General features: G+C 42.6%; 1 protein-coding gene across 1 annotated transcript in view; it reads right to left on the reverse strand.

Annotated features, from left to right (window-relative positions):
- Positions 1–862: 862 nt before the first annotated feature.
- Positions 863–15,769, reverse strand: part of LY86 (lymphocyte antigen 86) — a 33,829-nt gene continuing 18,922 nt past the window's right edge. The window contains exons 2-5 of the mRNA XM_007064238.4: positions 12,787–12,873; positions 11,827–11,955; positions 5,359–5,411; positions 863–2,379 (exon numbers count right to left, since the gene is read on the reverse strand). Coding sequence (XP_007064300.3) covers positions 2,296–2,379; positions 5,359–5,411; positions 11,827–11,955; positions 12,787–12,873 — 353 coding nt within the window. The 3' untranslated portion in view covers positions 863–2,295. The remainder of the gene's footprint in view (positions 2,380–5,358; positions 5,412–11,826; positions 11,956–12,786; positions 12,874–15,769) is intronic.

The following is a 15,769-nucleotide window of genomic DNA, read 5'->3' on the forward strand; positions in this document are numbered from 1 at the left end:
TAATATCATTTATTGGACCAACTTCTGGTGGAAGGTACAAGCTTTTGAGCTTTTTTTGTATTCATTTTTGTGATATCTTCTTCTGGGCAGGTTACAAAGAGTTAAAGTGAGTCTCCATGGTGACTTTTCCGCAACATAGTCATTGTGTGCACATCCACACGCACCATGCTGTCTAACTGTTTGTATGTGGGCTGATATCCCATACTTCCTCAGAGGTCTACCCTTTATAGCTTTACTGTCGCTGAACACAGTTGTGACTCATTGAGTTAACTAACATGATGCTGAGTACTGTTTAGCAGGCAACTAGGATAAACTGTGTTCAACATAGCATCAGCTAATTATGTTTAAACCCGGATCAGAGCAAGGTTTAATCACAATTAGCTGTCAGTATGTTGAATGTTGTGTCCGAGTTTACACTTTGCCCGCTAATTTGTGTTGAGCACTGTCAGTTAACATGGTTATTCACAACCATATTCAGTCATGGTAAAACTTCATAGTGTAGATCAGGTCCCTGAAGACTTGAACACAGTTGGTGAAACTGAGTTTAACAGGTCCACTGCATGGATGGGAAATGGAGGACCATCTCAGAACAAAATGGTTATTTATCGGGGGCACTGTTTGTTCAGAGATGTATTCTTCTGACGAGATCTGGGGGCAACAGTTCGGGAATGGTCCTTCCTGAGAGTATTGAGGATGGCTTATATCTCTTATCCTGATATTTCTCTGCATTGTTAAAGCCAGGGAGGAGAGGATATTCAAGTTTCAAGCAAGAAATTGTAACTTTTTTGATGAGTTGCTTGCTTTACCTTTTGGGTGGACCGCAGAAGCAAAATACCTAAACAGAAAAAAGAACATAAAGGACTCTTTTTTTCATATGACTTTATTGAGAAGCAGATGGACATAATAGCATATAAGCAGGATGGTTCACAAGCCATTAAAAAAGACATAAAAAACAAAAAAGCTGATCCAAAAAAATCAAAGAGTGGAGTGCTGTTACTCCAGAGAGCAGATATGACACAAGGATTGCTCAAATAGCAGGTGTAATACTTCTGTTCACATTCTTTGGTCTCTTTTTCATGGGTTTATTAAAAAGAGTCTACACAGAAAGTGCTGGGGATGTTCTAACCCCATTGAGGACTACAGGGCTACAGTGAAGTTATGCTGTAACTTCTATAAAAGTATGTGGATGAATGCTGCAATCAGGATACTTGAAGAGGCTTCCACATCATGTAGGCCTTTCCCCTACTATCCTTATGTCTTCCTGAACATAAATAATTTGGTTTTCTTCACCGTTAATAAATCAGCTGGTATCTGCAGCTTTTTGTAACATTCATATTGTATTGATTGCAAATGTTAAGTGCATAATACTGAATGCATGTTGAGAGTTTGTGGGGTGGGTGCCTTTCTGACCTTGATATTGTAATAGCCAATGTAAGATATTGGAAGCTTAATTAAAAAAAAATGGCGCTGTGCTAGGTAAGTACTGAATTTGGAAGGGATAATGTAAGGCACTCCCTCCTCCCCACCAGAGACTGAGTGCAATATAGTGGTTCCCAAGGCATCAATTTATAAGAGTAAGACCTGGGCAGTGCTCGTGCCCTCCTCTCCTAATGCAGCAACTGCAACTCCTCTCCTCTGGTAAAATGTTGGCTTGCCTCTCATTTAGTTAAACTAAGGCTGTTCCAAATCCCATATCATGTGAGACTGAGCAAAATTGAAATCTGGGACAATCTAAGCCTATCATTGGATCCTACGGATGTAAAATGAGACAGACATTGGTTGCACCAAGTTCAAGTAGGAAAGGGTTCTGTGGTTGGGACTCCCTGCCGAGCGTGAGTCACAAAAGCCATAGCTCTAGCAGGCATGCCCTTGTCCCCTCCTGCCTCCAATAGCCCAGGAAAAAAGGGCAGAGTTCAAGCACCAAGCTCTGATCTCCTCCTGCTAGATAGCTCACTGAGCAACGCCTGTCTCATTCAGTTCTGTAGTTAGTGGACTGGAAGGCTTTTGAGAGTTTAAAACTCTTGCTATTTTAAAGCAGCCATATATTATAGAAACAAAAGCAAATGAAATACAGTGAATGTCATAGGATAAATTACCTCTTTGGGTTCTAGTGACTTCCTAAAAGCAGTAGATTATAAACAAGAATAGCACCCGAACCTCTGAGTGGAATTATTTCCTTCAATATCACTGTAGAATAAAACTAGCTTTGTTAGCTACAAAGCTTGCACTATTTTGGTGACCTACCACTTTAAATGAACTCTTTCTGATTGCTTCTTTGCTTTATGTGGGGAAAAATTATTTATTTTTTATGGTAAAATCGGCACAAGCAACAGTGAGATGGTCTCCATTATACAGCTTCACTGAAACTGTGTACTCTCCCTGTGTGAAACAAAAGCAAAACATTAGATTAGCACACAAATAGTACAGAACTGCCTCTTCATAGGAGAGAGTCCCCTTTTTCGTTAAAATAGTTATGCCCATCCTGAAAGCTTTTCCAGTCCAAATATGTTTCAATGGTGGTAAAAGGTGTGGCCCATTTTTCTTGCCAAATGTCCCTCTTCGTAGATGTCAAATGTTGGTAGCGCAGCAAATTCAAAATTAAAACATGGTGGTAAATGCTTCCACAGGGAAACAAAACTCTTTGATATTTAAAAATTCCTTTCAGGTCCATGTAGCTTTTCTTGCTCTTTCCGAAACAATTGCACCTGGGCTTTTGTTATTAAGGCTTTCTCTTTACTTTGCAACTGCTGTGTAATCAGAGTGGGAGAAATGTTCTTTTGACTGGGATTCATCCCACTCTAATCTTATTGTTCAAATATTGCACTATTATAACTTCAGATGAATTTTCACAGATGTTAACATATTAATTGGGTATTTTAAAAAAAAGTATCATCTGTAGAAACACATGACACAGACACAGAACTCGCTGTATTTTAGTTTCAACAAAAGAGGTGGTAACAATAACGCTTCCTTCTGGGGACAATTTCACATCAGCAATCTGCCCAATGTAGGAGAGAAACTATGCACGGTCCAAATATGTAGACCTGGGCTTAGGGGACATCCTAATTTCATAGGTCAAAATATCTCTCTCCTCCTACCAACCAGAGAGGTATTGGGAAAGTCAGGTGGCTAAGCTCACTTAAGAGATTGAGAGGAGGACTTAACACAAAAATTTGTTTTAATTCTGGATTATTGAGCCACATTTGGTCTTCTCTGCAGAACGAAGCGGTAATAGGTCCTTGACTGCTTAATGGGATTGTACACTTTAGTTTTGGTGGCCATGATTCTCCCCACCTGCAAGTTCTTAACCAATGGCTACTTTGATCTAGACCCCTCTGCCCCCTTCCACTGGCCTCATCAACTCTTTGGCAAATGCTTGGTGTCTTTGCCTTGCTGAGCACAGCGCTTAGTTGTGCCTGGGCAGGTAAACAGAGGCTAGGAGGCTTTCAGCGTTTCTGGCACTGTGTGACTGTCTGTTGAAATTCAAGCAGGAGATTGGTTCAGTATGGAGTATGCTACTTCCAAAGACATAATAGATGAGCAGGGAAGGGGAGGGGGTAAAATAGGCCAATGAGAGTAGAAGGGAGGCACCGATGGGAAGGAAAAGAGAGGAGAGAGAGGTTGTCTTCTTCTCCAAACTCCTTTCACCTCCTCTCCATTTCTTCCTTTCTCCATTTTTTCCCCTTCCCCACTACCCTCAACACTCATCTTAAGTCTTCAGCGAGTTTAAGATCCTTGCAGCAACTACTGGTATAGAAAGAATTGCTCCAGTGGTGCTAATGGGCCCTTGCAGAGGTGACCTTCCTCTTAGGAATCACCAGGAGGCGCTGCTTCCTTTGCTACCAATGCAAGAGTCAGGGCAGGGCAGTGTACTAGAGGGACAAACTACAATCATGGGGGAAACTTACAGTGCTGAATGTCCCCAGCCTCCAGTACTAGAAGAGTGAATACGTTGCTGTATTAAGGACATTCTGGTAGGACCATGTGGTGGTTCTTAAGGACATAAGACTTGTCATACTGAGTCAGACCAGTGGTCCGTCTGTCACTGTATCCTGTTTCCAACAGTGATCCATACCAGAGCTTCAGGTGACGTGTACAGAACAGGGCAGTTGAGTCTTTCCTTCCTGGCTTCTGGCAGTCAGAGGTTTAGGGTTGCTCCAGACATGGGGTTGCATGCCTGATCATCTTGGCTAATAGCCATTGATGGACCTATCCTCCATGAATTGACCTAATTCTTTTTTGAACCCAGTTACATTTTTGGCCATCACAACATCTCATGGCAATGACCTCAACAGGTTAATTGTGCATTGTATGAAAAAGTACTTCCTCTTGTTTGTATTAAAGCTGCTGACTGTTAATTTCATCTGATGATCCCACATTTGTGTATTGTGGGAAGGGTAAATAACACTTCTCTATTCACTTTTTCCACACCATTCACGATTTAAGAGACCTCTACCATATCCCCCTTTAGTCGTTGCTTTTCTAAGATGAACAACCCTAATCTTTTTAGTCTTTCCACGTATGGAAGCCATTCCATATCCTTGATCATCTCTGTTGCCCTTCTCTGAACATTTTTCAGTTCCACTGTATTCTTTTTGAGATTGGGTGACCAGAACTGGACACAGCATTCAAGGTGTGGGGGCACCTGAATTTATAGAGTGGCATTGTGATATTTTCTGTCTTATTTTCTATCCCTTTCCTAATGGTTGCTAACATTCTGTTAGCCTTTTTGACTGCTGCTATTCACGGAGCTGAAGTTTTCAGAGAGCTATCCACAGTGACTCCAAGATGTCTTTCTAAACATTACTCTGATTATTAGCCATGGTGGCATTCTTTTAGTCCTCTTATTGTCTTTTCTGGTTGGGGGTAAACATTTAGTCTGAGCCTCTATTACGGTGTTTTTAAATAGTACCCCATATACTTGCAGGCATTTAACCCTTGTGATAGCTCCTTTTAGTTTCCATCTAACAAGCATCCTCACTTTTGTGTAGTTCACCTTTTCAAAGTTAAATGTTACCGTGGTAGGTTTTGGGGGGCTTTTATCCCCTTTGTGAAAACGTTACATTTAAGTACATTATGGTCACTATTACTGATTGGTTCAGGCATAATCACCTCTTGGCCCAGATTCTGGGCTCCAGTTAGGACTTAATCAAGAATTGCCGCCCCCCTTGTGGGTTCCAGGACTAGCTGCTCCAAGAAACAGTCACTCTTGCTGTCTAGAAATTTTATCTCTGCATCATGCCCTGAGGTGACATTTATCCAGTCAATATGGGGATAGTTGAAATCACCCATTATTATTACGCTTTTTGCTCTTAGTCAGGTAACTTAGATTTCAGGACATAACTGCAGGGAACTTACTTGAGGGATTTCATGGATTCCCAGCGTGACAGGCCCTTCATAGTAGATATGTTCTGAAAAACAAATGGATGATGATTGTGCAATGCGCAAAGAAAACAAGCAGCTTATAGTATGCCCTATTTTATAGCAATACTTTGAAACCGTCAGTGACAAGTGCTCTAGGACTTAAAAATCTTTAGGGACAACAGCTCTCTGAGAGAAGTGTACAGGTATGGACCATCTTCCTCGTGTAGGAGAGACTATGCTGATGAATGTCGTAAGCCTCTGAGGTAAGACCTGTGTGAACAGCAGTTTCTGAGAGCCTAAGGTGAAGCAGTCACTGAGTGCTCATGCAGTTAATAAGCACATTCCATCCGGAGATACCTGACTTCTGAGTGTTTACTGAACAGTATACTAGTGTAGTGGAAGTACACATTTCACAAGCGAGTAAACAGATACACAGAGGTTCAGTGACTTGCCAAAGGTATCAGGTTGGTGTCAGTGCCAGGTATAGAAACCCATCTTCCAGTCTCCAGCCCTCTAACCACTAGGCACACTGACTCCCTTTTCACTGCTTATTATTGAGAGCTTCATGAAAGGAGGATGATTTCAGCACTAGTGGACACTATGCATGAGCCATTCTGATTGGGCCAGATTTTGCAGGCATTGCATGAAATAAAGTTCTCCTACTTTAAATACAGGGTCTGCTCACTGCATTGTCCTCTGCAGCTGCATGTCTGAGCCCTATCCCGTAGATGAGCTGTGAAATTTACTGCCACTTCTGCTTTGACAGGGAGGGGGAAGTAATACTTTATCCTTTTGTGTGAATTTTTCTGTCTTCTCTCTGCCTGGACCCTTTCTCCTGTAGTTGATCTCTACAGCTCCCTGACTGCTGTCTGAGCCTGGTCTCTCTTACTACTACCTTATACTTCACATTTTTAAAGTATGGCACAAGCAATAATTGATCCTCATTTACACCTGCAAGATTCCTATATATTATCTCCCACTTCACTAAAAGAGGAAATTAAGGCAGAGAGAGCAAGTGACTTGCCTAAGGGGCCCAAAATGTTGACATCAACACTGGGATTAGAATTCAGGATATTTTGGCTGCTGACCCTAAATCCAATTCACTAGACTACAGCTGGCTCATGGCCTGGACTCTCCAGCTGCTTCACCTGTACCATGGGAAGCGTTTTCCTTTTCAAAGAGCTGTTGCCATGGTTGCTCACTTCTGTGCATGAAGCAGGAGCCATAGAGTCTGAGGCTTCTCTGCTGCATCGAGTAATGACTCAAAATTTTAAAAATACAGCAAAACCCTGTTCTGTTTCATTTTGCTAGACCCTAGAAAGGAGTTATAGGCCTGGATTCTGCAGACATTGAAGCACCCGCACAACTTTACTCAGCTGGGCAGTGATTACGCTGGGACTCTGTGTGAATAAAGTTTGTGCAGGGGTTTAAGCAGTTGCAGAAGCAGAGGTGTAGATGGGAGCTGTCCTATTTGTAAAGTGCTGGTGTGGACAGTGCAATGCAGAAAGCAACCCCTTTCTGTAGAATCTCCTGCAGTGGGCCGTGTTTGAGAAGGAAAATGCAGCAAGTAGGACAGGCAGCTCAGAACCAGGATCAAACTGCCCAACAAGTCCTGGATAGCAGCAGAGGACAAAAGTGGAGGAAGTATGGACTCTGAATCCTTCCCTACCAGTTCGAGATAGAGACTCTTCACAGATCACATGAGTCAATGGAGTCAGCCCTGGAGTATTTCAGAACTGGCAAGGGATTGAAAGTGAAATGGCGGTGTCCTAGCTTTGCAAAACCTATGTTTGAAACTGAATTAGACAAAATCAGACAACACACACGCTTCTGAATGTGCATGGATGCTAGTATCTCCCTGGTGAAGGTAGATGCTAATTTTTCTATTACACCATAAGGCTAACTTTGACCATCCCGCCAGGGCTAGATTAATCCTGGGCTGTAAATGTACTTCCCTCATTAGGAGACCCTGAGGTCCTGCCCATGCATTGTGGCCACACCCTTGCTTGAGGTGATAGCAGCAGGAGCTATTCTTAGGACTACTTTGTGCTGAGCAGAAACCATCACTACCAGTACTATTCTTTGGGGTGTCTGGTGGAGCTGATCTGGAATTTAGTAGGGGGCTAGGAGCTGTGCACCCCCGAGTTCTATTCCTTTGCGACCTGGATGAATATCAGCTCTATTACACAGATGGGGAAATGGACTCTTCTCCCCTGCACCAGTAGGTGGGCCTCTACTGCCGGGGAAGAGAGCAGCTTTAATCTTCAGCTACTGGAGGCTCCCAGGAGATGTTCTGAATCAATAGGTCTACTGGGTTTTACGACCAAACCTCTAGCTGACCAGGACCTCCCACTTTCATGGCTGTGTTGTTTAAACCAGGCCCCTGAAACCACTGTGATTGCCTCTCCGTGGACTTTACAGAGCTGGGGCTACAGCAGAAAACAGCGTCTCCCGAGGCTGAATCCAACTGAATGCATGTCTTGCTTTTGGGATTCCAGTTTAACATAGTATTCTTGATACAGTGCATCTTCCTAAACCCTTGCATTTACCTATCAGTGGGGGGCAAATGAGATGAATTAGTTGCAGTAATTATAACTAAGACAAACACTTAGCTTTGTGCATTGAATGCAAAGTATTGCCTCTTTGGAACTTTCCTGTCTGAGTTCACATAGGTATATAGTGTGAAAGACTGATATTATTTACGGGATCAATTTATAAATTATGGCAAACTTTCCAGTCAAAAAATTCCTCCATCTTCATATGTGCAAGATACTAATAAGTCACAGCATCTGTTAGTGCAAAACAGCCAGTGTTCTTGGGACATTATCTTCCATGCTCAACCCTTCCCTTAAGGGCTAACATGACTGAAGAGGTTTTCTGCAGAACATCATAAAAAGATCTCTAGGTATTGCTGACTTCAGGCTTTCTTTTCTATTTTGTGAGTTCTTTTCACTCTTACTTCCTAACAAAAGTAATGTATTCCTTCTCCCTGCCATCAACAGGTCTCTAGCAATTTACAGAAGGAAGTGGAGCGAGTAAGAATTTCCTGTAAATTACTTCAAGTTACTTGTTCTTGTGAAGCTGCCTCTCATTTCTGACAAAACACCTATAATGAAATTCTGACTCCTCTTTCTCAACTCTTTCTTAGGTTAAAAATCTTTGAACATTCTTACACTTGTTATACTATATAAAGGCCCCAGTACATCTGCACCCACCTCTTCCTTTTCTGGGCTTTAAACCTTTATAGAATTTTTATTTTTTTTCTGTGTGAGTAATAATACAGTAATACTTAGCTCATCTAAGGCTGGATCCTACATCCATTCAACTCGATGGCACAACTGCCATGAATTCTGTTGGTTCAGAACTGATCTGAACAGTGCTCATCTATAAATATTGGAGCTGGGTGAGTATCATTCACCTCAGTTTCTCCCACCCGTAAAGTGAGTTGAGAGGATGAGTTTCTTGCTCAAGGTCATGTGGCAGATCAGACCAGAACCCAGCTCTGTGGTTTAGCTTCTTGCTGAGAATACATGTCCATTTCCTCACAATTGCACTCAAAAGAAATACCTAACTTCACATCTCATACTCTGCAAGTGTAACACATTATACACACAAGCCATTACATGTGTATGTTCATTTGTAACTAAGGTCTGAGTGAAGGTTTTTTCGGTTGAGTATGATTGCAAGAAATTGGGTGTGTGCTTTGAGCGTCCTGTGTTGGATCTGAAAAAGTGAGTTTGTGCAGCCGCAAAGTCTGTGAGAGTGTTTGGGCATTAATTGGGCAAGGTCTCTGAGTTGTGCTGGATGTGGATCCTAATGTTACCATAATGGGTGGTTTTTCTGGTTTTTGTGACTGCGTAAATGGGAAGTACACTTGAGCAACCCTAACTCTTATGTAACTATTTTCTTGTGTGGGATATGAACGAAGATCAGAAAAATTCCTCCCTAGAGGAAGGAAGCTCATCTCTAAACTTAATACCACAAAGACTTTAGCAACGATTTTTTTCACTACTAAAGATCACTTCTTTGCCTTCTGTGGAACAGAAGAGAGTGTAATGGGTTTAGATCTCAAAGAAACAGACATAAGTTGTTCAGAATCATGTTTGAGAGACCTCATCGGCTTTGCTAGTCCGGTTATGACCATTATACAATTTGTTTAAATAAAAGTAAAAAGATAGGTAACAAATACTATAATTGAAACGAAGATGTTGGTAAAACATCCATCTATGTTTGTTCTGACAAGACAGTTCCAATCATGAGTCACTGATATAGAAGTAAAAGATAACAGAGGAAGAAAAATGTTCTCTATTTGCCACCTTTGACTCCTCCTCAATTCCTTTCCACTACACCCTCCTCTCTCTCAGCACCAGATATTCCTGGTGCTCTCAAAAAAGAGCCACAAGATGTATAAACAGAACAAACTATAAAGCCTGTGGCTTTTTTAGGAGGGCGGTAGGAGAAAGCTTTACAGTCTTTGTTCTCACTAAAGTGGCCAACCAAAACCAGCTAGCAACTATATTTAAACCGAGGTCAAATAAAATTTGCTTTACAAATGTTACTCAATGTGCAATGAAGATGGGGCTCTAATTGACAAAATTCAGCTCTAAAAAGAGAGCACTCTGCCATCTTCACACTTCCTTTACCTCATATTTGACAGCTCAAATTATGGCCCTCTCTACACAAGGCAATGGTCAAGTTTAACAAAAATGCAAATAACTGGGCTATGTCTACACTAGAGACCTTGCAGTGGTACAGCTGTACCACTGCGCCGCTGTAAGGTCTTCTGTGTAGCTGCTCTATGCCAGTGGGAGAGCGCTTTCCTGTTAACATAATTAAATCACCGTCAACGAGCAGTGGTAGATCTGTTGGCAAGAGAGCATCTCCCGCTGACATGGCGCTGTCCACACCGGTGCTTTTGTTGGTGTAATTTATGTCGCTCAGAGGGTTGTTTTCTCACACCCCGAGTGACATAAGTTATATTGACAAAAGTGCTAGTGTAGACACAGCCTTCAAATGTGGCTGTGCTGAGCTGCTCTATGTGGGGCTGGAGATCAAACTGCATTACAATATAATGTAAAAACGTACATTGACTGTCCATTTTGGAGCCCCATCATCTAGCAAACTTAACCGCTTCCCTCTGTGGATTGCATGGGAACAACATGGCTTCTATTAACAACTGTGTGATAAGGTTCTGTTATTAATTGAGGGCAGCTTCTAAATGAAGATACATGGCATTATTTAAACAATCAAGTGTTGTTTTATATCCTGATGTACTTCAATTAGTGAAAACAATCTCCCTGCCAGGCTAAGATTAAGGACCTGCTGCGAACCCCAGAAGGGTTTGGCTATGTGGCTTAATGTATAAACAGCAGCTTGTGCTGGGCTCAGGATCGACACTAGTTTTCCTTAATGTGTTTTCTACAGGGTGTTATTGAGCACTTCGTCAGAATAAGACAGTCTTCCAGTAGGGCTGTGGGTATCTTATTTTTTCTTTAATTCAATACACTATTGAGAAAGCCTCTGAATTTAATTTTTCTGTCTATCTGGCTTGCAGAAATTTACATAATTGGTTGCTTGTGCAGTATTTCTCTGCTATTCTTTTTGATATCTCTGTACTGTGTGAAATGTCTTAGCAATTCCCCTGAGGCCATCTTGTCAACAGTGCAGTGCATGGTCACCAAACCCACAGCCCTACAGGAAAATGAATTATCGTAGTGCTGATGGAGATGCAGGTGACTGGGGAAAAATAGCTTTCAAAGCTAACTTACTAAACTGCCATTCTCTTAACTCCCTGGGAAATTGCCCTCCACCCACCTTTCTTTTCAAATCAGCCCAAAGAGATGAGCATGGCATCAGGAAGAGTAAGGATTTATTATTATCAGAGATCCTTAAATAAAACCAAACACCTTAGATGGTACCAAAATGTATCATGGTCCAAATGCTGCAGTCTTTAATCCTTACTCATGCACAACTTCTATGAAAGGATTATGGATCAGTGAACAGGAAACACAACTTTTTAGATAGGAGACATTTCTCAAGTAATCTTGTTCATTAGCTCAGCCTTTGCTGTTACAAAAATAGGAGACAATCCTGCAATAGTCCTCAGACATGCAAACAGTCTTGCTGAAATAAGACTGCTGCTGAACATAAGGGGTGTAGGCCATGCTACTTATTTACATTATATGTTGAGTTATAGATTATCCTTCTAAATTTCCCTTGAACTTGGATGTATATAGCACTCAGACCTCTGTGCCATTAAAACACAAGCTAGTGAGCCCGTTATGCAAAAAGAAGACGTTAAAAGTAAAATGACGCTCCCCTACTGTGTTGCTGTCATCCACTAACATTCTGTTGAAGTCCACAGAACGTTCGGAAGTAGTGGTACACTCAGCCGCACCGCAGGTGTGTCCCGCTTGCAGTGTTCAGCACCCATCAAGTGTTTAGTGTGCTAGGTAAAATTACCTCCTTTTCTCTTTCCACAGAAAATAAACCTGCGGTGCTTCGGCTCACAAAGTTTCTGCGAGTAGGCTAGGATACTCTTCCCATTTATGATGAGATTAACTTTCAGAGACAGTTCCTTGATGTTGTGTCCTACGCAGAAAACAGAAGAAGAGTTCAGGGAGAGAACTGTTTGGAAATTGAGCTATTATTATTTACTTTATAATTAATGTATTAATTAAATGAATTAAATAATTAGTTTATTATTTATTTTAAAAAGATCCTATTCTTTTCTTATTTAGGCCCCAACTCCACTGAGGGTTCCTGAGTCCATAGAACACTATGCAATACAGAAACTGCCCTGTAATGTCCCTGGTGGTAGATAACAAGACATGTACTCAATGAAGAGTAGCTTCCTTTTGAGGCTACTGCATTCAAACCTTGCAGTCAGGGGTTGTGAACAAGCATGTGCAATGATTGTAATATAACCCTCAAATTTGTCTCGCTTGTGATCCCCGAAAACAGACCTGCCCCCAGAAGTCTTAGTGTTCCACACCAGTGAGCCACAGCAGCTCAAGTGCTGTTTCACAGTGTGGTCGCTCTCACTCTCTATCTAGGCTAACTCCGGAGGAGTGAAGACAATACCCAAAGGACAACCCCCGGCCCAAACAAGTTTACAAGTGAACAGGCTGACAAAGGGAGGGAGGGAGGGAGGGGAAACAAAGGCACGGGGATGGGGAGTGGGGGCAGAGTGAAGTGACTTGCTCAAGGTCACGCAGCAGGTCAGAGACACAGCTGAGAAGAGAATCTATGCCTCCTGAGGCCCAATCTGCGTCTGAGCCCCTGGACCCTCGCATGAGAGCAATAAACCCTCTCATGTTTTATCAAAAGCACTTGATTATTATTCATCAGACCCTCTTTAACACCGACACATGCCCAATGAAGTATCTTATTTGTAACACTCAAAAACAGCACTTTACTTACTTAAGATCATTGCAGCTCTGATGTCAAAAGTATTCGTTAGGATTTTGGAACAACCATCGATGCTAAGAGCAAAATCTTGCACGGGATCTGTCAAAAGGTAACAGGCAATTGATTTTTACTTTTATTTCCAGTGCATGGGAACGCTACTTCATAAAAAATAATGATAAAAGAATAGAATCCTTATGAAAATCAAGTCCTACATATTTTCTTTGAAATTCTCCCAAACATAATCCCCAAACTCCGACATCGTGTGGCAAAAGGATTAGACTGCTCTGTGCCTGTCTCACTGACATCACACTAATCCCAACTATGTTTGCTTTCAGCTGGAATCCTTTCCCCCCCCCCCCCCCCCCCTTCCTCCTTTCTAGCCATTAGGACCTGGCCAGTCCTTAAATTATTTAATACTTTAAGGCTTTGTCAGCATATCCATTTCTGATGCTGGGTGTCGACAACAATTGCAGCTGAGCCAGTGCTGAACCTGGTTTAACTGCAAGCGTAGACCACCGGTTCCCAAACTGTGAGTCAGGACCCCAAAGTGGGTCGTGACTCCTTTTTAATGAGATCACCATTAGACTGGCATTAGACTTGCTGGGGCCAAACCTACACCACCCGGGGCGGAAGCCCTAGGGCTTCAGCCTTGGTGGCAGGGCTCAGGTTACAGGCCCTGTGCCTGGGGCTGAATCCCTTTGGCTTTGGCCCCCCGCACCCAGGGCAGTGGGACTCGGGCAGGTTCAGGCTTCGGTCCCCCCTCCTGGGGTTGTGTCGTAATTTTTGTTGTCAGAAGGGGGTCACAGTGCAATGAAGTTTGAGAACCCCTGGCACAGACCAAAACAAACCTGTTCAGAACATTTTAGAAACCATGATTGACTTCAGGGGAAGTTGCCTGGTGAATGAAAATCAGGTCACTTATTGCCTAGCTAAGAACGTAGCAGCCTAACTTTAGGCTCCTATTTTTTGAAAATCTTAGCCCGGGCTTTGTAGGTGACATTTTATTGATCTGGAAATGGTGGGATAGGGACAGTTTCACATCTTTGCAATTCTAGCGGGGAGCTATTTCGGGGGGCAAAGTGGGGCGGGAGCGCCTCCTGAGTTTCGTACAGGAGGTGTGCGAGCTCCCAGGTGAAGCTCTTAGCTACAGCAAAGCATTGGTGTGAAATGTAAGTTCTGCAGAGGAAATGTGCCCCTGGGGCAGGGAGTCAGTATTTTGTTTACAAACAGAGGGAGGGCGATTAAGACAAGAAAGGGCTGGTGATTAAGTTAAGGATCTGGAAGTCTACATGCATCCATCGAAGCAGTATTCACCCACGAAAGCTTATGCTCCAGTACGTCTGTTAGTCTATAAGGTGCCACAGGACTCTCTGCTCCTGTAAAACAGGAATCCCTGGGGAAGTGGGTGGGTGGGAGGGAGGAGGTTGTTTTAGAGATAACACAGGGGACTCAGAAATAATACAGCCAAGCCCTCTGGGCCAAGGTTACATTCAGAAAAGGTGGAGATTTGGGGACATACTTGAAACGAAGGGGCCAAAACCCAGGGAAGGGCTAGCAGTGGTATAGAGAAGTTCCCACTCTCCTGTGGTACTTGTGTGGCCCCATCACCATAGTATCTGAGCGCCTCACAAGGTCTAACCTATTTCTCCTCAGCCCCTTGGTGAGGTAGAGCAGGGGCACTGAGGCACACTCATTCTAAAGGCCAGATTTTCAAAGGTATTTAGGCACCTAGTGGGATTTTCAAAAGTGCCTAGAAGGTTAGGTGCTTTGTAAACCCCACTAGATGCCTAGCTGCATCTTTGGGTGCCTAAAAGGTTTTGAAACTCTGTCCTTAACACACTGGCCTGAGATCATGCAGGAAGTCCATGGGGGGGAGTAGAACCCAGGTCTTTCAGAGCTAACTCTTTATCTAACAGACCAGCCTATCTCTCTGCTGCATGCTGCAAAAAAAAGAGGACTCTGATAGATGGGAGCAAAACCAAGGCGGCCAGTTCTCTGAGACTCCAGGAAATGGTCCCAGGAGGTTAGGATGGATGCCATGGTTGACAGCATGAAAAGCAGCACAGAGGTCAGGAAGGCTGGAGAATGAGAGTCAGAAGAGAGGAGATCACTTAACTCCCAAGAGGTGGCAATGCCTGCTGTGCATTTTAACTGAAAACCATTTTGTTTTGTCATTTTTTTGTTCTAGGTTCAAGAAAAGGAAGGAATCAGAAAGTGTCATAAAAGTATCAGATGTGTTTATGCCTCAAATTCTTAGGGTTTCAGCTGTATCCAGGCCAATTCCAGAACAAAGAATAAAAATTGCATCCGCAGAGTCCATAAAGTTGACGATTATTATCATGATTTGTATTATTCACTGGGCACCATCTGTGTGCTTAGCACTGTTCAGAATATACCAGAAAATGTAGTCCCTGAGCCAATGTGTGTAAAATGTGTAGCCCTGGATAAGATGGCTCAGATATTTAAGTATGAAATACATAGTTATTAAGCACATGTTAATATCTATGAGGAGAGGCACTGATGGCAATAGAAGTTTTACTGGATTAAGGAGTAGAAGAATTGACCCTCCAACTTTCTTTCAAGAGGAAGAGCTGCCCAGAGCTCCTGTGCCTGTTTATTTTCCTTTCCTGCCTGCAGTGGCCCTGATATACCATAGAAATCTCAATGTTTTTCTCAACTTTAAAATATGGAATTTTCTTGTTGCTTGGTTTTAAATATTCTCTTTTGAGAACTGCAACTCAGTCACTGTAGTGTTGTGTTTAAGAGCCTTTTGGAAAGTAACTAGCCTTTAAATAGAAGTTAAAGCAGTATTGCCAACTCTCATGATTTTATCATGAGTCTCATGATAATTATTGTTTTCCTTAAAGCCCCAGCTCCTGGAGTCAAGTGGATATGTGATGATTTCAGAACACAAGAATGGCCCTACTGGGTCAGACCAAAGATCCATCTAGTCCAGTATCCTGTCTTCTGACAGTGGCTAATGCCAGGTGCCCCA

The sequence above is a fragment of the Chelonia mydas genome, chromosome 2, assembly GCF_015237465.2.
Source record: "Chelonia mydas isolate rCheMyd1 chromosome 2, rCheMyd1.pri.v2, whole genome shotgun sequence".
In the NCBI taxonomy this organism is placed as follows: domain Eukaryota; kingdom Metazoa; phylum Chordata; order Testudines; family Cheloniidae; genus Chelonia; species Chelonia mydas.